At 38.1% G+C, this 23123-nt stretch overlaps 2 protein-coding genes across 3 annotated transcripts in view; one reads left to right on the plus strand and one right to left on the minus strand.

Moving 5' to 3' along the window:
* The window catches only part of LOC123320069 (TWiK family of potassium channels protein 7-like), a 148808-nt gene that overhangs the window by 34115 nt on the left and 91570 nt on the right, over positions 1–23123 (minus strand). The window lies entirely within an intron of this gene.
* LOC123320070 lies at positions 14383–17266 on the plus strand. The gene is made up of 4 exons (XM_044907236.1): positions 14383–14775; positions 14993–15317; positions 15492–15585; positions 16775–17266. The coding sequence occupies exons 1-4, from the start codon at positions 14495–14497 to the stop codon at positions 17122–17124; spliced, it is 1050 nt and encodes a 349-aa protein (XP_044763171.1). The 5' UTR covers positions 14383–14494; the 3' UTR covers positions 17125–17266.

Raw genomic sequence — 23123 nt, forward strand, 5'->3', positions numbered from 1 at the left:
AATATTCAAATCTGATTTCATCCAATATTTGGGAGGATTTCCCTAGCAAATCCCCTTCTCAGTCATAAATCATCAGTTGCGGATATTATATTGTTAACATAAGGGTTCACAGTTTTCTGCATGATTCTTGAATAATTCAATGAAGCCCCTACACGCCGGGCCTCCAACACATAACATCAACTGAATTATTCATGTTTGTCATAGCGAATGGTTTGTTAATCTATTTCCACTCGAATGAAGAATTCAAATGCGCATTTGTGTAAAACGGGACATGTTCGACACGCTCTTCTGGAGGAATCCATTTCGTAGCAACACTGATGAGGTGCCATCGCTTATTTTTCGTATTGGTCCTTCGATTCCTAATTCCGAACCAAATTAACTTTCTGAATTCGAGTTCTACCGTTGAAATAAACTTCAAATATAATGTCTTCGATACTGATCCACACTGTTCGATTTTCTAATGAATACCCAACCAAATCTAATGGTATCCCATTCATTGGCTTAGGATAACTTCATGTAATATTCATGTTGAGAACGTGAAACCACAGGGGATGTTCAATTCAGTTAGTGTGAACGTTGTCGTGCCAGTATGGATAATATTTCCTCACCATATATTTCCGAAACTGTTCCTAATATTGACGTACATTACAAATTCATGTTTCTGGGACTATTCACTGCTAAGGACTAAATGCCTAGTCATGTGTCCAAGTTGATTCATGATTCATCTCATGGAGACTTGAGTATTTGTAATCTAACTGAAACAATTAATTTTCCCCAAATCCATTCATGGAAGTTTGATCTAACCTATTTTATATCAACAAAAAAAGGACTTCAAATATAAAATTACTCCTAGAACCTACACTGAATGGAAAATGGTGAAGTTCTGGTCCCTCTCCGATGGATAATGCAAATTCTCTTCAACTCCAACTCTCGCGGCAGAATCAATAAGCAATCGGAGGGTTAACAGAGGTGACCCCTTCTTCTAACTATCCAATTATCGAACAGAAAACAAATCCAAGTCCTCAAACCCAATCGGCCATTCGGTTGGTAGGACAAATTTATTCTAGACCGTTTATTTCGTTGTATGACTGTGTCGGTGAGTTCGAAGGTTTTTTATTGACCCATTACGATTGTTTTTTTTTCCGATTTTTCGGCCTGGCCTCTCTGTGTGAAGGTTATAAATTTTTTCGTATTTCCATGAACGCATAGGCGCATTTGTCAGAAACGGCAGCATGGGATTTGAATGGGGTGGACGATGATGGCAGTGCTGTGTCAGTTTTTGTCTATCTATATCGATCTGTGTCCGAAAAAATTGACGAAAGTCGTGATAAATGTGTCGAATCGAGTCTTGCTAATGGAATTCCTTTTTTGTCGATCCATTGATCAGGGGAGTTTTCGAAATGGGGCTTTTTTGAAATCTCAATCGATTGATCACTTCAGTTTTTTTCCATTTTACCGAGTTGTGTGCCATAATACATCGAAATGTTATGAATTATTTGGGGATATTGAGACACGTTATGTCCATATTATGCTACTTCGATTTGTTCGATTCATTGTTACTATGGATGAGACTTGGGTACATTTCTACGATCCAGAAACAAAGTAACAATCGATGGAATGGCGACACTCTGGTCCTCCAAGACCTTGAAGTCTTGAAGAAGTTGCGTGTCCAAAAATCTGCTGGGAAAGTTCTTGCTTCATTTTTTTTGGGATTACCATGGAGTAATCATGATTGCTTGTTGGATAAGCGTACAACAATAACCGGAGATTAGTATTCGACATTACTGACCACTTTATGGGAAAAAATTAAAGAGAAAAGACGCGGAAAACTATTCAAAGGTGTTTCGTTTTTGCAGGATAACGCCCCTGCACATAAATCTCATGTTGCCATGCAAAAAGTTCATGATTTAGTGTTTGAAATACTAGAACACCCCCTTATTCACCAGATTTAGCTATCATCTCCTTCCTCAACTGAAAAAAAATTTTAAAAGGTCGTGAATTTTCTTCCAATGAAGAAGTAATAAAAGCTGTGGAGGTCTGGTTTGCAGAGCAAGAAGAAACATTTTTTTAAGGTCTAGAGACGTTGCGGATTCGCTCTTATAAATGTATCCAATTAAGAGGAAAATATGTTGAGTAATAAAATATTTTGACATTGAAATTTTGTTTGGTACTATAGTAGGCTTAGAATTTTTCAATATATCCTCGTATAATTTTCTTGCCCAAGACTACAATGAAGAGGCATTCTGTAACTAGATGAACAGGAGTTGTGCTTTGTGCTCCTTAGTCTGATCGTTTCTTACGAATGGCTGTGGTATTTTTCAGCCTCTTCCAATGACAACCGATGCTCTATGTCGCAAACAAAATTCCCAATACTTCCGATTGACTAAAGAAGAATCCACTTTACTTTTCCCTGGCCAAAGTTTCACCTAGGACCTTTGAAAGATGCTGTTTTGAAGACAGTTATTGACCATCGGTAACACCAAAAGACTACCCCAGCTCCTCCTAAACTTGCAGTCCAATGTCAGAAGATTTTCTGTGCTGTTGAGCCAATTACTCTAACTGATTGTGTTCGTCAAAACCAAATCTGTTGTAAATTGTCGCAAAAAAAAAAGAACGGTTTATATTATCTTTGCAGACTCTATTTTGAATGCAATTCCTCTCCCTCATCCCCCTCAACCGTTACAAGTCCCTTTGCTTTCGTATGTTCTGCAGGTCTCCCCAAGCCGCCTTTGACAATTGCGTTAATCAGCAAAAGGCCACGTGACCCCCTTTGTTAGACAGTAGCGTTATTAGTTCAACGTTAATTGGAGCTAATGACGTAGTTGGCTGAGGACGACAAAATAATCCGAAAGGGTACATAGAAACGGATGAAGGGGTCCCTGTCTAGGTTCCGTTTTCAGTTTCTTTGAGTCCAGATGCAGATCTGGCCCTACAGCTGATTACGCCCTTCATCGATGGCTCTCGTTAAAGCTGTTTTTACGTTCTGAGTTTGCTCAGGAGATCGATACGATTAGGAGGAAATCGGCTGGATAATGAACTGAAAAAGTTGATGCCCAGAATGCTCGAAATTTTCCAGTCAAAGGAACGTCAAACTTTCTATCCCAGATCTGAATTCACAAGAGTATGGTTCAGATCATTAAAAGTTGTTTTTTCATTCTCAAATTATCATTTTTGAGGTACAAGATGTCGAAAAGAAGAAAGAATGAATTGTTTCCGTCGATGTATCTTCAAGAATATTTGAAAACAGATAGGTATTCTGCATTATATCACTAAGATTGTGAACTGAACGATAAACTGCCACCTCTAACTTGAACCTAAAGAGGAGCTGAAACATCTCAGTGGAAGGAAACATCAAAATATGAAATAATTCACGAACGCAACGAAATTAAGTTTTTATACCTGAAGAGTTAAAAATCAATTTACTTTCTCTTGATGTAAATGAGGCAAGGCGAAGTTTTTAACGAGCTGCGCCGGGGGCGTTCAAGTCAAGTGGAACACTGTGAATGAGTTCTGAATGAAATTTTGATCGAAAATATGAATCAGCAGAGGCAGAGGAATAAATTAATATTTGACGATGGATGGAACCGAGTGAATCGGCGACAATTCACGGTAATCGACATGAAAGCATGTTGGAAAGACTGGATACACAGGGTGTCCGTTGAAAATTGCCATTCCAAGAGTTCTTTATTTCTCGAGAAATACCATTTATACATGGTGAGTCTTTGACTCGTACAAATATTTTAACAGTAGATTCTTGAGGTCAAAAGAAACACTTCTTTTCTATACTATTTTTTTCGATTCGGCCCTGATAAAAAGTTACAGCCATTTTAAGGTTTCATAATGAGCTGTGCCACCCCTGGAAAAACAAAATTACCTTCAGAATAACTAGCTAAATCTGTGACATTACATATCTGTGGATCTTTTAAATAGAGTTGTATTCAGCCAATGTGCAAAATTTTTCTAATTTCACAGATATTTTTCAATTTTTGAATATCAAATTACTCGAAAATGGCGCATTATACGAGAAAATATAAGAAATACTTTTCATTTACAAAAAGTTCAAGTATTCATTACCTAGCATCCAACTTAGTTTCAAGAGTTGGGTTCTTTAAATTTTTGGTATTTTATGGTATGTAATGGTCATAATGAGAAAACTGGAAGACGTGGGTGATATCTTGTGTTTCAAGAAGATTCATCAAATAAATGAAAAACTATATTCCTAAATTCATTTCATTCGATAAAACCGTCTGTGAGATAGAACTCAAAATAACATTTTTTATAGTTTTTCAACAGCCTGTATCTCTTAAGCCGAGCTGACTCGGAATAAATGGTAAAGGACAGAAGTGTTTCTTTTGACCTAAATAATCTACTGTTAAAATATTTGTACGAGTCAGACACCCTGTATTTTTGAAAATGAGGCTTTTTTCAGTTAACTATTTTCTTAAATTTTCCTTTCCTTACTGTGGTTTCTCGAGTGACTTTCATAACATAATTTCAGAAATAGGTATTCCTTTGACTTATAATTCCATTGGTTTAATAGAAATCAAAAGTTTGACACCACTTTCCCCAAAAATATCGTTTATTTCAAAAAAACTGTGATATTATCCTAAAAATTAAATGAAGTTCGATTTGGCATGGCTGGGCATGGCTGATTTTTACTGAGATGAAATTGACGATAATTTGTCTATACGTTATAATGTTATACAAGATTTGAGAATACCTGGCATAATTCTATCCAGAACTAGATCTTTTTCTGAAAGATAGGCGAAGTCCTTGAATCACTCAAGTGCTGTTATCCTGCTAATCCAGGCAATTTACCTGTAGACATAACTCTTGAAAAATTCATCGAGAACTGGCCATCGAAAGATGAGTATTCAATTCACTCTAACAATCTTCGTATTCACGAAGTTCACGTATTTTTCGAAGAAAGCTTTGGACTGTTTATCCGAAAACAAACCTGTTTTCTGAAGGTGCAGATAGCAGTTCGAATAAACCAGCGAAAACACGAATCCTCTTCGACATTTCCAAGAGAATTTTGTGAACACACGAAAGCACTTCCAGTCTCTAGGATTACCAGCAAAATTTTCCTTCTTCACCTCTGAGTGTGAAACGGAAACTGTTCTGTTTGCACTGTTATGGATCATCTTCAGTCTAAGCTTTTGAGTTTATCCTTAAGCATCAGAGATGTGCTTATTATTCGCATGAGAAATGTTCAAAGAGAAGCAATAAAATTTCATCCCCTTGCAATAGTTTCAGACTTCTTGCACCTCAGTAAACATGGCTCAAGTTGAGAAAAGTTTGTCCAGAAATAAGATGGATGTTTTTTCATTGAATATTTGAGGATTTTCCAATGATCTGATTGTCTCTATGCCGAAGAATTCCACCATAAACGATCTATTTGGATCTGCCCTCTGGAGGAAACGTTCTCCAACTATTCACACCCAATGATGGTTTATTTCAGTGATTAGGGAGGAATTTACTGAAACCGCAGTGCAGCATTACCAAAGTCATCGTTACAATGGAGGACTGATTAGTGTTCCCAATGCGTATGGAAATGAGATGGGTTGAATGATTGGCAAGTCCATTTCGCTGAAGATACCAGTGTTATAGGTCCAGTAAAGAGTGTTCAGTCTTGGAACTTTAGTTCCAATCAAGTATAAATATGCCTTTAATAGTGAATTTGCCAAGTTATGGTATTGGAGCAGGTTTCAATGATTCAATGTGGATTTATCTGCAGCATATGACACGGTATGGAAGGATAGTTTGATCTTCAGAGTTTATATACATCTGAAGTGTGGAAAGATGGTTCACTTACTGGAAAACATGCTGTCAGATAGAAGGTTTAGTGTTTTTGTTGATGATAATAGAAGTAATTCCAAAACTTTGAATAAGGGTCTTCCACAAGGATCAGTTTTAGCACCTCTTATTTTCAATTTATATCTGTGTGATATCCCCACGACTTCTTCTGAGAAATGCGTCCCAACCCAAATAAAACCGAAGTTTTTTGTTTCCATTTGAATAATCATCAAAAATATAGAAAATTGAGAGCAGTTTTCGGTAATTCTCTCTTGGAACATAACTTCAATCCAAAATATCCAGGAGTTAAGCTTGATCTCTCGCTGAATTTCAAAGCCCACTTGGAAAATTTGCGTCTGAAGTTGAAAACTATTGGAATAATATCCCCCATAAACTAGCTGGTACTTCATGGGGTGCTGATGCAACTACTCTTCAAATGGCAGCCCTAGCTTTGGTTTTTTCCGCTGCTGAATATTGTTGCCCCGTTTGTGGTAATAGTGATCATGTGCAAAATTGATGTACAGCTGAATCTTTCTATGAGAATTATAACTGGAACTATTGGATCTTCACCTATTCAACAGTTCTTTCGAACATTGTACCGTTCCATATTCGTAGATAGACTGCAGTGAGTTTTTGGAATGAATTTCACTCCTTTACCAACTCATTTCTAATTCTGTCCAATATTCCACAAAATACGATACCCAGACTGAAGTAGCGTAAACCCCTATGACCCAACTCTTTTCTTAGTTTCAAAAGTATGCTTTTCTGCTGGAACTCAGTTGAAAGCTTTAGTTGTGAATGCTGGGAACCAGAAGAAACCATAAATAACCTGGTTAATCATTGTCCCATTCATAAATTTGTGGATGGTTGTAGGGCTATAAATGCAGTTTCCGAATCTTTTTGGAATTGGGTTGTGAATTTTTGGTCAATCTGACATTTAGAAAATAATTTTATTATGTTTCTGCTTCGGTTTTTTCTCTATTTCAGATAAAATTTTCCTTCATCTTGGAGAATACTCTGGATTTTCTTTCTCTTCGAGGTAAGGATCAATTTTTGCAGTGCGAGATGCCCTTCAATATGAAATATTTCAACTTATTTCGTGAACAATTTCATCTTTTATAATCCAGTACAATCACAGGGGGAAAGGGTTTCTTAACTGGGGTTTTTCTATAAGTTCTTTTAACATAAGCCACATTATCGAATTTTAAAACTTGTGCTACATATATTTTGCTACATCAATGTAATTCTCAAGTAGATATTTGTGCAACAGAGTGGATTGAGTAGTTCCATAAACCTTCCATCTTCTTTTTCTGTGAAACTACCCTTGTTTTTGAAAATTGACAAATTCACATTATCCTCTGTAACGTTTTCTGAGTCCAGGACCACTGTTCAAGTGGCAATCACGTCCTTATTACCTCCGATATGGATATGGATATTGAAGTTGACATCAGGTGGCCAACACGGCGGTCGGATGGATTAACTAAGTTCGCGATAATGGCCGTTCGAAACGGATCTCGTTAGCAAGGGATGTTACAACCCTCTCGAAGGTATTACATTTAAGCGGGTAACTCACGGGCGAGCGGGAGCGGGCTGGCAATCCGAAGTAATATCCGGTTTTTGTCGACTGAACTTGTCTATATCTGGGGAAATTAGGACAGTGTGTCCTGCCACCCTTCACCTACGTGAGCAGTTAGAGGTTGCTGGTATTGGGGCGGTTTTTAGACGACGTAACAACGATCTGTAAAATTCATAACTCGAGAACCTCATGGGGGGCTAGGACTGGCATTCTAGGTGTTCAGCTGTTTTTTTTTTCCACCCACAGAGCTTGCACGTCTCATCTGCTGATTTTCTCATGAGTAACGAATGATATTTGTCTACCATTACCCAAAGCTCATCGCATGGCAGAAACTAGGAGCTTTCTGATGAATCCTTCCATTGTTGGACAACTGTGTGAGGATTCCATTCATCTTCTTGTTCCATTTGGTCCAACACGAGGCTTGAGATAATAAAATGGGGGAATGGGGAAAGGAATAGTTGCACTGCAGAAAATTTTTGAATTAATACCTTCAAATGGTACTGAGATGGTTCAAAAACCTTGATAAGGGGCGAAATGGCATTTTTCAAAAATTTGCAATTTTCAATCTGCGATATCTCCTGTTATATTCGTCTGATCCAATTGGGATTTTCGGTTATATAATCAGCGTTGCCTAGGCTTCCACCCTAGCACAAAAACTCGATTTCGAAAATTTCGATATTTTGGGTCAAAAATGAGCAAGGGGTTAGACCCCCCTAAAATCACTTATTTGCTACTCTGTCTAAAAATCAGGATGTTCTATTACGGTCCTAGGATATGGAGTGCATAGAATCTGTTTGAAAGATTCTAGAAAACCAAACAGTTGATGATTCAATAGAGAATTGCACTCCAGAGAGCTCTCCGAAGTCAACTCGAAAATGAAAAGTGGAAAAACAAAAAAAATTATTTTCTCCTAAACAGTGTCAGATATTGAAAAGTTTGGTATGAAAATATAGGTTTTCGAACACGCTGAAACTATTGCAAGCAATTTCGAAAGCCTATCTCCGTTTGTTTAGATTTTCATCTTCGAAATTGCATTTTTCAAAAATTTGCAATTTTCAATCTGCGATATCTCCTGTTATATTCGTTTGATCCAATTGGGATTTTCGGTTATATAATCAGCGTTGCCTAGGCTTCCACCCTAGCACAAAAACTCGATTTCGAAAATTTCGATTTTTTGGGTCAAAAATGAGCAAGGGGTTAGACCCCCCTAAAATCACTTATTTGCTACTCTGTCTAAAAATCAGGATGTCCTATTACTGTCCTAGGATATGGAGTGCATAGAATCTGTTTTGAAGATTCTAGAAAACTAAACAGTTGATGATTCAATAGAGAATTGCACTCCAAAGAGCTCTTCGAAGTCAACTCGAAAATGAAAAGTGGAAAAACAAAAAAAAATATTTTCTCCCAAACAGTGTTAGATATTGAAAAGTTTGTTATGAAAATATAGGTTTTCGAACACGCTGAATCTATTGCAAGCAATTTCGAAAGCCTATCTCCGTTTATTTAGATTTTCATCTTCGAAATGGCATTTTTCAAAAATTTGCAATTTTCAATCTGCGATATCTCCTGTTATATTCGTCTGATCCAATTGGGATTTTCGGTTATATAATCAGCGTTGCCTAGGCTTCCATCCTAGCACAAAAACTCGATTTCGAAAATTTCGATTTTTTGGGTCAAAAATGAGCAAGGGGTTAGACCCCCCTAAAATCACTTATTTGCTACGCTGTCTGAAAATCAGGATGTTTTACTATTGTCTCGGGATATGGAGTGCATAGAATCTGTTTTGAAGATTCTAGAAAACCAAACAGTTTGCAATATAGAATTGCACTCCAGAGAGCTCTTCGAAGTCAACTCGAAAATGAAAAGTGGAAAAACAAAAAAAATTATTTTCTCCTGAACAGTGTCAGATATTGAAAATTTTGGTATGAAAATATAGGTTTTCGAAAACGCTGAATCTATTGCAAGCAATTTCGAAAGCCTATCTCCCTTCGTTTAGATTTTCATTTAGGAAATGGCATCTTTCAAAAACTGCGAATTTCACTTGAGAATTGGTCAAGACGGAACGGTGGTACCGAAATAGATGAAATCCTCAGATTTATTACTAGAAGAGTTGCTCCATCAGATTATGTTTCACATTTAGATCTACGATGATTTTCCTGGAAGAAAAACCACTCTCAAGTTGACCTTCGAAAAAGTCCCAAAAAGAAGGGGTCAGTTGAAAATTTCTCAAGACCGAACGGTTGCGCCGAAATAGATGAAATTCTCATATTTATCATAAGAAGAAATACTCTTCCAGAATATGTATCACATTTAGATCTACGATGATTTTCCTGGAAGAAAAACCACTCGCAAGTTGACCTTCGAAAAATTCCCGGATTATACAATTCTGGTTAGGAATAATAGAGGCTTGAGCTATACCTACAGGATTATATTCAACGACACCTTTTTTCTCCATTTCCAGTACAGATTATCGTCGCCCATATCCGAGAAAAGAAGGAGGAACCACCCCTATCTATTTCTCATTTACAATCGCTTCCCCTCCATCAATTAAGCGGGGGCCAATCGTAATTAAAAATCCGGTTAGCGAGAGAATTACGCAAGATCTGCATTCTGATGCCTTTGGTCAGGGATTGGGATCTGCGAGTCGAAAAAAAGGGCCTCCATTAATCTCGGATAATTGCCAAGCTCTCTCGGAAGTTCGTCTGAGTCGAGATGGCGTTCCGATGTATCCAGTTTCCGGCTGGGAGAGTTCCGGTTGCGGAGGACGACGGGATTGAGACGTTCCCGGATTGATCCCGGCGATGAGTTGGAGTTTGATTGATATCGGGAATTCATCGCAGTTTAACGTTATCATTTCTGGATGAAAATTCCGATTCAGGTGCGATTAAAATGTTTGCCATATCGGGGGTGTGTTCGAATATGATTCTCCTTTAGTTGGAGAGCCCAAGAGGGTAATTCGGGATTCACTCGGGCGCGCCAGATTAATATAAAAGGAGATATACCTTGGAATCTGTCTACAGAGAGTCTGCAGTCTACAGAGAGTCTACAGTGTACAGAGAGTCTACAGTCTACAGAGAGTCTACAGTCTACAGAGAGTCTACAGTCTACAGAAAGTCTACAGTCTACAGAGAGTCTACAGTCTACAGAGAGTCTACAGTCTACAGAGAGTCTACAGTCTACAGAAAGTCTACAGTCTACAGAGAGTCTACAGTCTACAGAAAGTCTACAGTCTACAGAGAGTGTACAGTCTACATAAAGTCTACAGTCTACAGAGAGTCTACAGTCTACAGAGAGTCTACAGTCTACAGAGAGTCTACAGTCTACAGAAAGTCTACAGTCTACAGAGAGTCTACAGTCTACAGAAAGTCTACAGTCTACAGAGAGTCTACAGTCTACAGAAAGTCTACAGTCTACATACAGCGTTCGTATGAAATATTCAGTGCTTCAGATATCCGTTTTAGCCCAATTCGACGGTCTGATAAAATCATGTCATGAACTGCATCGATATTTTAGGGGACTGACACAGAAACTGGCCTTCCCGATCGGTCATCATCTTCAATGGAAAATTTACCTCTTTTGAAGCTTGCAGTCCAATTTTTCATCACCTCTTAACCCTTGATGGTACTCAGGTACTCAGGTACTTGATGATGGCTCGATACTCCAATTTTTCGATTTTCACAATTTCGGTGGACATCTTCTTTCTTTCGATTCATTGCGTAATTCTGGTTTACTTTTTTGACCTCAAACTTCACACTGACACTTCTAATGAGTTATTGTTCGTTGCTTTGGTAACGCAATATTTTTTTTATGCATAGAACTGGTCTAAGCTAACTAGATATCAGTACATCCTTGTATGGCTAAGCTCCTCGCACTCATCACCCTCTAGCTCGATAACGGTTGAGAGCATGAAAAATTGGTTCAGACAAAAGTTTTATAGAATTTCATTATCTGCAACTTTCATAATCAGTACAAAAAGGATTGGAGGTACAGGAAGTGAGATATTTTGAAAAAATTCATTGTTATCATCTTCAAACAGTCAGATTTAGAAGATCCCCCTGATTACTTGACAATACCATCCACAATGGATAAAAAAATTGGCACCCTTTCTTGATTTTCCGTTTATTCTGTCTCCGAGTATACATATCACATGTGCAACTGGTTGTTTTTAATATTCTGAAAGAAACCTTTCATACGGCTCATCCTTTCTCTCAATCCCAACTGCCAGAAGCCATAGATAGGCAGAGCTTTGAACAGTTTTTCTTAAAAAGAATGGAGAATTATCCGATCTCCCATCAAATCTCATCTTTCGTATTCTGCATAGGAATGAACATTGGATGAATGCATAAAACTCTGATTTATATACTACTGGAGAGATGCGCTCAAGGGGATGACCGGAATGAAGGGATGTAGATTGTTTTTTTCGCATTTCGATACCGCCAAGGGCAGTTGATTTACGATGGAAATACGAGGAATATTTGTCATGTGATATTTTATTTGACAGTGATATCAAATGAGATAGAAGAATGGAAATCCTGAAAAGCATAATGCACTGAGCTGAACAACGACTAATTTCTTTTCTGCGTTTTTCGAATATCTTATCAAATTCAAGGAATTTGGTATTTTTTGGTTTGGATCTTATTTATAATTTTCTAGACCTAGCATGTGGTGTGAAATAATTTTTTCCCAAAAATGAAGATTCTGGAATTAATATTTTCAACGTTGTTGTGTTGTGAAAAGCAAATGGCTGTTTGCTCATGTGTTTTTTGAAAATATGCAGCTTGGAATAGGTCCCACTTCGATATGAGATTCCAGGGAGCTCCAGAGAAATCCTTTCATCCTTGATGGTGCTCGCTTGTTGCTCGAAAACCGAGGACTGCCTAGTTATTCTGGCGAATTTTCCGCAAGTACAACCCTTCCATCTCCATACGCCGCAAAAGAAAATGATTTTCCGCTATTCGTTTCCAGCCAGCCGTGGTTATATTCATCCCGCCCCGAATTTTTACGTGCCCGAAGCTGTAGAGGGTTGAAAGGGCCTCGGCTTTGCGAAGACGAAATTCAAAAATTAAAATTTAAAAACACATTATGACGTGGAATTACCGGATGTGCTGCAAATTCGCGTTTTGCCAGGTACCTTTGATGGTTTCACGAACGCCAAATGAAAATTTCACGAACGCCAAATGAAAATTTTACGTTGATGAACTAAGCCCTTTCTGATAATAGAGTAGTTTCGTCATTCAAATAATAATTAAGGTATTATTGGAATACAGAACATATTTTTCGGACGGAAATGAGAAAACAATCTAGACTTTGATACATATAAAGGTTTTCCAACAGGTGTGGCGAGGACGGGGTCCAAGGTATAATGAACATTTCGTAACGCCAGTGATTATTTTCGGTGGTAGCTAAGTATTCATCTGAGGAGGCATTTGTTTCAATCGAAGCACAGGTCTAATTTTCCCCATTAACGCAAGCTATCGTGATTTGATTGTAGAACCTACTATTGTTCCCTTCACTATAGCCATCGTCCACAATTTTATGTTAAACAATCTTAATACTCGTCCACGACGAGCAGGAACAGTCAACGACTGCACAGGAATGCATTAACCGAATCGATTGGTCTGGACTGCTACCTTTGCACACCGAAATTGTATCGAACATATCTGGTCTGCAATGTCACAGCAATTACATCGCCTACTTGACCCACCGCAGACATTACAACAGTTCGCCAATGCTTTGACAGACTTTTGGCAAAACATTTCTGAAATTTTCATTGTCGATCTCATTGACAAAATGCGGAATAGTGTAAGAGCACTGCGAAGAGCTAGAGAAGGCTCTAGGCTGAACACTAAGATTCAAACCATGTGCCTAAATCTAGCCAATTTCCTAAGGAATGAATTTGATAATAGCAAATGACAGTATTTGTCACAGGCACTCATGTTTATATCAAATTCTGTATTCATTAAACAGATTCAATCGCCCTGCGATCTAATATTGCTTAGTGACGAAGGGGCGGACGAAAAGTGTCTGCGGACGAAAAGTACTTGCCTTCACATATAGTTGACTATTCGTTAGGAAATTAGTATGTAAAATGTTATATTTTGTTCAGGTCGACGAACAAATATTTTTTTCATTTCTTTTTATACAGAGTGAGTCTTTGACTCCTACAAATATCTCAACAGAAGATTCTTGAGGTCAAAAGAAACACTTTTTTCCTTCATCATTTCTTCCGAATCGGCTCCGGTTTCAAACATACAAGTTGTTGTAAAACCATGAAGAATGTTACTTTTAGTTCAATCTCACAAACGGCTTGATCGAATGAAATGAATTTCGAAATATAGGTTTTAATTTATTGGATTCACCTTTATCGAATACAAGATATCACCCACGTCTTCCAGTTTTCTCATTATGACCATCACGTACCGTAAAAATACTAGAAATTCAAAGAAACCAAATCTTGAAACTGAGCTGGACGCTATCTAATTAATATTTGAACGTTTTGTAAAATAAAGTTTTTTTCATAATTTCTCGTATTTCGAGTAATTTAATGTTCAAAAATGAAAAATATCTGTAGGTAATATTCGGAAAATTGGGTACTTTGATACAATGCAACAATGTTAAAAAGATCCTCAGATGTGTAGTGCCATAGATTTAGCTAGATATTCAGAAAGTAATATTCTTTTACCAGGACCAGGGGTGACACAGCTCATTATGGAAACTTAAAATTGCTGTACCTTTTTATCAGGACTGAATTGGAAAAAAATGGTATAGGAGAAAAGTGTATCTTTTGACCTCAAGAATCTACAGTTAAAATATTTTTACGAGTAAAAGACTCACCCTGCATATTATCATATGTACATAATTTATCCACATTAGTTTTTGAGCAGTGTAGTTGATATCTGAATAAAATAATAAAACTGGGTAATTGGCAGATGAGTGATGGACATATTTTCCATTGATTCAAGAACAAGAAACATGTCTGTCGATCTGAAACTTCAGGTAAACATCTGCATTACATCTGTTTACTCGAAGTACCTATTCTGTTTTATAATTGAGAATTTGGGTTTAGTCGGAATAAATGTTTGATTTACATTGTAAACTATCTAATTAGTTTACTGATTCACGATGGAAGATGTGAAAAAAATTCTGAAGAGCATTCTTGTTTCCACCCCGAAAAAACTGAAAGTCTACGAGCTGAATCTGGAATACAAGGCAATTGTCGGTAGCAACATACCGTTCGGAAAATTCGGTTACAGTGATTTGGTTGGGTTCTTGAAAAGTTTGTCTGACATCCTCTCTGTGAAAGGCGACGATGTATTTTGTACAGTCGACGTTCTCTCTAACAGAATAACGCACACTAAGAGACGAAAGAAGAAAAAGAAGAAATCCTTTTCAGACACTCGTAAGTAAGTAGAGTTCAATTTTCATTATTTTTGTGAGAACAGCTGATTGTAGTTTGTAGTTTGTGCCTCAATCAACTCGTTTTCAAGATCAAAATTCTGAGTAGAATAACAGTTTTAAAACGAACTCTATTTTCAGATAAATATTCGTACTTTATGAAAGTTATTCATTGTATTCATTTAATCACTTTTTTCCTATTCTTCTTTTTCTGATGTTTTTCAGCGATCAGATAGCATTGAGAACGACACCAGTACATCAGAGGCAAGATGAAGTATTTCTCCTGACCAGCAACACGCCCGGCTGTTTCCAAAGGATCACCCAAGATGGAATCCTTTCCCACATTTCGAATCCTTTAGGAGTAAACGTCGATATGCATATCGACTACAGAAAGGAAAAATTGCAATTCGCTGCAGAAATTGATTACGGTAGACTAGCAGCCATCAATAGGGGACAGTTGATGAGGGAACTCGAAAAAAGGGAGCAAGGGATGCAAACGGAGGAGAAAAAACAGCTGCGCTACCCCAAATCGGAGATAACGATAGAGAAGGTGAGATATTAGTCGAATGACATATCATTTCGAAGATCCTGGCACAAAATAAACACTTTTTCAGTCTTATATGATTCTTGTACTCTTACTTGAATATTTTTTTAATACGTTGAAGGATCTACATGATTTATCTACTGTTGAAGACTATATAACTTGTATTTAAATTTGTTACAGAATGGTGAGAGAATCAAGATTAATCCACAATCTGGGAAGATCGAAAAAAAACTCAATTTCGAAGAGAATTACATCTCTGCTACAATAATGCAATGTGAGTGTAGAGTGAAGCATTAGGTATACAGGATGTAAATGAATGGTTGTGAAAAGATTAAGATTCAAGAGGTGATTCCTTGTCAAAAAGAGTGTGAGTCTTTCTTATGAATCGTTTTTTTTTAAAGATACAGCTTGTTGGGCTGACATTATGCAGGGGATTCTTTGACTTCTACAGATATTTTAACAGAAGATTCTTGAGGTCAAAAGAAACGCTTTTTTCCTATATCATTTTTTCTGACTCGAAAGTGTTAAAAAGATACAGTCGTTTTACGTTTTCATAATGAGCTGTGCCATCTCTGGAAGAACAAAATACCTTCAGAATAACTAACTGAATCTGTGACACTATACATCTGTGGATCTTTCAAACAGAGTTGTATTGAGTCAAAGTACCCAATTTTTCAAATTTCACAGAAGTTTTGGACATCAAATTACATACTCGAAAACGGCGCATTATAAGAGAAAATATCAGGAATACTTTCATTTAAAAAAACGTTCAAATATTCATTAGATAGTGTTCAACTTTGTTTCAAGTGTTGGGTTTATTGAATTTTTGGTATTTTCATGGTACGTTATGGTCATTATGAGAAAACTGGAAGAAGTGGGTGATATCTTGTGTTCGGAAAAGTTTAATCAACTAGATGAAAAACCATATTCCGAAACTAATTTCATTCGATAAAATCGTGTGTGAGATAGAACTGAAAATACATTTTTTTAATGGTTTTTCAACAACCTGTATCTTTTAAACCGAGCTGATTCCAAAGAAATGGTAAGGAAAAAAAGTGTTTCTTTTGACCACAAGAATCTACTGTTGAAATAATTGTACTAGTACCTCACCCTGTATAGGAGTGAGAAGACGATAAAAAAATTGGTTGTGTCCCCTTATAATGTCAGCGTGATATCCGTCTAATAGGTAGATTTGAGTCCGAAGAGAGTTCCAGCCTATACGACTCACACAACACACCTATTTTACCTAGGTAAAAGTATCTAAGAAGACGCTGCTCACAAAAAATTTATATGAAAGACCCACACAATTTATTGACAAGCAATCATCCTGCAGACTATCAAATAAAAATGTGATCAAACACAAATTTGTGGATACATTGACATACAATGATGTATCATTTTCAACACACCAGAATTTCGAGATAAATTCTGAGATTATTCTTGATTGAAGTTCGTGTCCTCAGGTGTCAAGAATACTGGAAGTTTCACAAAAAACTCGAATAATATTCCGAGCATAGAAGAGGTGCAATCGGAAACCAAGAAAATCGTTGCTGTTGACTACAAATCAGCGACGAACCGAACAGAACAAACTGACATTTCCGCTGTCAACCAAACGCCAATCTCACTAATGGACGAGCCAATACCAAAGTCACTTCCAGAGGTTCCCAAGATCTTCAGGAAGCCTACACCAGAAGATATGATCGACTTCGGCTGTGTTGTGACAAGACCTGGTTGTAAACCTGCATCGAAAGCTCTCCCCTTCATTGAAATGTTGAGATTGGTCAAAAGACTCAATTTGAATGGTACCAAGTAGAAAACGAAATAGTGAAGGAATTATTTGTTGTTTTTTTTTTGGAGTTGGGAATTTTTTGGAAGGAAATTGATTCATTACAGAACGTTTTATTGTTGAAGACTGTATTATGTAGATTTTTTCTGAATAAAGGACAGAAATTGGGTTTTGTTTTAGTAAAATTCCACTACATTCAAAACATCGAAATTATTTAGATATCTTGAACATCCATGGACTCCCTGAGCTGGACCATTAGATCCTCCATATCAACCAATCCGGAATTGTTGTTAAGGTCTTCGAAGCATCAGATTTCTTAAGACCCCCTCGTTCATTTTGTCTCAGGACACTCTGCCATTGATACTGAATAAAATTAATTGTATAACGAGTAGATAGAGAGTTATAGTTTCATTATATTCTCGATAATGATCCAGAAATGTTAAAGACGGACAATAGTCGACGATACAATGAAATATTTCACCCAGATTGAATCAACTCCGATCTAACCCCCTCAACTTCGAATCACACCCCTTTAATCACTCGAACCGTAAGTTCTTCATCTTATTGATGCCCTGTCTTCAACTGTAATCTGTTGGAAAGTTCCATCGTTTCGGCAACCTTTGCCAAGGTGAAATTAGCCGAGTGGAGAGCTCGGAAAGTTACCACGGATGTCGGTATTAGTATAATTGCCGACTACGTCAAACTACACGTTCTTATCTCCTGTCAGGAGTCGAAGTTGGCCGTGAGATAAAGCTGAATTGTGGTCCTTCGGGGATACGAACCAATCGGACGATGCGAGAATTTTATGGCGGAAAAAACACTTAGGACAACCTCTGGAATGCCCTGGTGAAGTATGCCGGAGGTCATTGGAACTCTGCGAAGTTTATCCAGTGAAGTGTTGCAGTCAGAGCTAGCTATGAAGGATAAAATGTTGAAGAGTAGGTCTCAACTGTGTATTTGTTGTTTTGTGGCCTTTTTATCCAAATCTAGGCTGTGATGTGATCAAGAATGAGCAGGTCATTTACAAGAATGATTATCCTTCCAGAAGACATGTTTTCGATAACAATCCAAAAACATGACACTCGAATTCTATGTCATCGACGTCGAAATACATAAAAATAATGAAAATCCAAATTAGATGGGTTTATTCGTTGCCTCATATTTCCAGTTAGGAGTTCTTGGAAAAGACTCCACTCCTCTCCTGACTCATTTTCTTATATCTCAATCAGGGTGGGTCTTTGCCTCGTACAAATATTTCAACATTAGATTCTTGAGGCCAAAAGAAACACCTTTTTCCTATACCTTTTTTTTCGATGCGGCCCTGATAAAAAGATATAGCCATTTGAAGTTTTCATAATGAGCTGTACCATCCCTGGAGAAACAAAATACCTTCAGGAAGCCAAATATGTGACACTACACATCTGTGGAACTTTCAAAAAGAGTTGCATTCGGCGAAGAACCCAATTTTTCGAATACATTTGGCAGTCTGAATTGAAAACATTCAATTCAACGAAGATCTAGTTACTGCTCCTTTTGATAGAATTCCTGGTTTTGATCTTCTTAGGAAAACATAGTTCATTCTAGGCTCTCCAGATGGAGTTCATTAGGATAAGAAATTCCTCATTGCCCAAATCATCACCAGCAATGGGAGGTCTATCAATTTCTTGATTGGCATCATTTAAATAAACTCAACCAACCTATTTCTCTCGTGAAAGGTGAAACCAAAATTTGGAATCACTTCTTTGTCACCCTGTATATGCTAATGGCTTCATGCAAAGGGGTAATACTTGCACGTTCTTCTTGTAGTTTAATCTTTTTAATTCCATGGTACAATTAATGGGTTGAATGTTCCAGTTAAACATCCCTTATCATGAGAGTTTCACTTTTGTTCTAATCTTTACTGCGAGACATAAACCACATGACCATTAGCATTTCAAATCTGGAATTGCAAATTAACATATTATCATGAAAATTATCATATCTTTCATACATTCCGGAGTTTCTCCAAATCCTGAAAGCGACAATTATCATTTGTATATTTTCAACATTGAAGCAGGAATTTCAGCAGGCTATTTTCTGTTTCAATATTAATAAAAGGAGAAAATGAGAGCTATACGTATTTGTTGTAAAAAATTGCGAGACGTGATGGCTTTCTATCGTGAAATTCTTCGGATCCTTCTTAAACTCTAGGAAGTTCTTCCATTATTCATGACATACCGCACAAATTTCAAATCTTCAGGGAAATTGTGGTAAATATCCAAGTTGAAGGCATGCTAATTTGGATTATATGCGAGTTTTCTTCCCGAAAAATCCAAGTCGACTAGGAGAGTATGCTCTGCTTTGATCTAACATTAATCTAAAATTTCCCTTCATATCACGTCCTGAATGTTTCCTCAAAGGATAGCAAGCAACGCAACCGAATAAGTCCACCAGAGGGAATGTGAGGGCTTTCAACACTTGTATGGCAGAGTATGTTCCTGAAGATTGTATGGGAAAAACCTGTATTTATAGTGGCTGTTGAAGAATGACAGCGGATGCATTGAAATCGATCGAAATTTTCGTGAAGGTTTTGATATAAAACATGTTAAGGTGTCAGATCCACTTGGTGTAACATTATTCTAAGGTACAGAGCGACTCAAGTCGATCTCATATCGTTTTACTGAGTTATCAAGCCTGATTCCACACTGATTATACTCAATTTGACGCAGGGTTGTGGCTCAAGATTCATAAGAGTGAGTGAGAAGAGGTGTCAGAGCTGGATCTCTCCACAAACTTCCTACGGAGGTTTGATACATCGAGATCTAAAAACTATTTGGATCTAGGTAAAATCTTAGATGGTTTTCTTACAGGACACTGCCCAAGGAAGAACATGCTGAGAATTGGTCCTGTAGATTCTTTGAAGAGGAAGGAGAAACTTTGGGTTATCCTATACAGATTGCTCTGTAATAACTGCAGGATGTAGTCTGTTTGGAAATCACCCAAAAGACTTCATAAGGAGTTTCAAGTTTTGACAACATTTTGAGAAGGCAAACTTACTTGGTGAGCAGGGAGCTCTCTCAGCTTTTGGTGGTTGTGGACCTACGCTGCTGATCTGTCAGCACGCGAAGTGGTCTCAGGCAGTCGAGGATTCTTCAAGGCAGACTGTTTACTGAGCTTTAGGTCATTAACCTCGGGGCCTTTGAGGGAAAATAGCTGAGTCTGGTGTCAATAAACCTTCAAAGAAGTTTACATTAATCTTTGGTGCAGGAGCACTGATGAAACTGTTGACCATATTCTGTTCACCTGTAGTAACCTTACAGAATTAAGGACAACACACCTGAGAAACACAATACCCATCATTCTTATGGTTAGAAGGGTGAAAGAGACTGATCTCTGTCAACTCGTGGCATTTTTTCATGTCTGCCTTACTTACTGGCTAAGCAGGGAGCCCTCTCAGTTTTTGGTGGTCTTGGACCTACGCTGCTGATCTGTCAGCACGCGAAGTGGTCTCAGGCAGTCGAGGATTCTTCAAGGCAGACTGCCTACTGAGCTTTAGGTCATTAACCTCGAGGCCCTTGAGGGAAAATAGCTGAGTCTGGTGTCAATAAACCTTCAAAGAAGTTTATATGTATCACTGGTGCAGGAGCACTGGTGAAACTGTTGACCATATTCTGTTCACCTGTAGTAACCTTATAGAATTAAGGACAAAACACCTGAGAAACACAAAACCCACTATTCTTATGGATAGAAGGGTGAAAGAGACTGCTCTCTGTCAACTCGTGGCATTTTTTTATTTCTGTCTTACTTATTGGCTAAGCAGGGAGCTCTCTCAGCTTTTGGTGGTCTTGGACCTACGCTGCTGATCTGTCAGCACGGGAAGTGGTCTCAGGCAGTCGAGGATTCTTCAAGGTAGACTGTCTACTGAGCTTTAGGTCATTAACCTCGAGGCCCTTGAGGGAAAATAGCTGAGTCTGGTGTCAATGAACCCTCAAAGAAGTTTACATGTATCACTGGTGCAGGAGCACTGGTGGAACTGTTGACCATATTCTGTTCACCTGTAGTAACCTTACAGAATTAAGGACAATACACCTGAGAAACACAACACCCACTATTCTTATGGTTAGAAGGGTGAAAGAGACTGATCTCTGTCAACTCGTGGCATTTTTTCATGTCTGCCTTACTTACTGGCTAAGTAAGGGAGCCCTCTCAGCTTTTGGTGGTCTTGGACCAACGCTGCTAATCTGTCTGCACGGGAAGTGGTCTCAGGCAGTCGAGGATTCTTCAAGGTAGACTGTCTACTGAGCTTTAGGTCATTAACCTCGAGGCCCTTGAGGGAAAATAGCTGAGTCTGGTGTCAATGAACCCTCAAAGAACTTTACATGTATCACTGGTGCAGGAGCACTGGTGAAACTGTTGCCCATATTCTGTTCACCTGTAGTAACCTTACAGAATTAAGGACAACACACCTGAGAAACACAATACCCACTATTCTTATGGATAGAAGGGTGAAAGAGACTGCTCTCTGTCAACTCGTGGCATTTTTTTATTTCTGTCTTACTTATTGGCTAAGCAGGGAGCTCTCTCAGCTTTTGGTGGTCTTGGACCTACGCTGCTGATCTGTCAGCACGCGAAGTGGTCTCAGGCAGTCGAGGATTCTTCAAGGCAGACTGCCTACTGAGCTTTAGGTCATTAACCTCGAGGCCCTTGAGGGAAAATAGCTGAGTCTGGTGTCAATAAACCTTCAAAGAAGTTTACATGTATCACTGGTGCAGGAGCACTGGTGAAACTGTTGACCATATTCTGTTCACCTGTAGTAACCTTACAGAATTAAGGACAACACACCTGAGAAACACAACACCCATCATTCTTATGGTTAGAAGGGTGAAAGAGACTGATTTCTGTCAACTCGTGGCATTTTTTTATGTCTGCCTTACTTACTGGCTAAGCAGGGAGCCCTCTCAGCTTTTGGTGGTCTTGGACCTACGCTGCTGATCTATCAGCACGGGAAGTGGTCTCAGGCAGTCGAGGATTCTTCAAGGTAGACTGTCTACTGAGCTTTAGGTCATTAACCTCGAGGCACTTGAGGGAAAATAGCTGAGTCTGGTGTCAATGAACCCTCAAAGAAGTTTAGATGTATCACTGGTGCAGGAGCACTGGTGGAACTGTTGACCATATTCTGTTCACCTGTAGTAACCTTACAGAATTAAGGACAACACACCTGAGAAACACAACACCCACTATTCTTATGGATAGAAGGGTGAAAGAGACTGCTCTCTGTCAATTCGTGACATTTTTTTTATGTCTGCCTCAGGTTCTGGGTCTCTCCCACTCAGATCAGCCCTGAAGAACGTCTTGGACGACGTTACTCTGCAAAATACATTAATACATAATACATAGAAGATTGCTTCTTTGGAAATGATGAATCCCTCCTGGAGTGTCCAAAAACCTTCCTCTAAACTTTTAAGAACTAGACTGCATGCTCCAATAGTATCCTGACTATTTACCCCTTTTCTAGAGAAAAAACATCCTATTTTATTATCTGCCTACTTTTCGATTTTCAGGTTTTCTTTTGGACCAATGGTTAGTTAACAGTATCAGGCTTGAAAGTAGGAATTAGAGAACATAAAATGGATCCTTAAACAATATCTCGAAAGCTGTTGTTCTTCAGGTCACATCACGTCTAAAATACCACTCAAAACCTGATCTTCCAGTATCAGCATGTTTACAGAACGTGACGAATCCATCCCCCAACATCTTGGCTTGAAATACATGATAAAACTAGATTGTAAATAAAAGAGAATCACTTCAGGGTATGATTTGGTTTTACCGAATACAAATTTCACTGATAACTGCCCTTACAACATTTCCACCAGGGTTCGAACATCAAAACACCGTCATAAACCCTCCATTTTCATGGATTTCGACGACTCTGACGATAAACAATGCGTCGTTTCTCGAAACAAACAATTGGCTTCGCCGAATGGGAAAAAATGGCCGTTTTCTTTTATTTCTAGGGGTCGTTTTGACGGCCGAATAAAGGGAAGGAA

The sequence above is a fragment of the Coccinella septempunctata genome, chromosome 9 (genome assembly GCF_907165205.1).
Source record: "Coccinella septempunctata chromosome 9, icCocSept1.1, whole genome shotgun sequence".
Classification (NCBI taxonomy): domain Eukaryota; kingdom Metazoa; phylum Arthropoda; class Insecta; order Coleoptera; family Coccinellidae; genus Coccinella; species Coccinella septempunctata.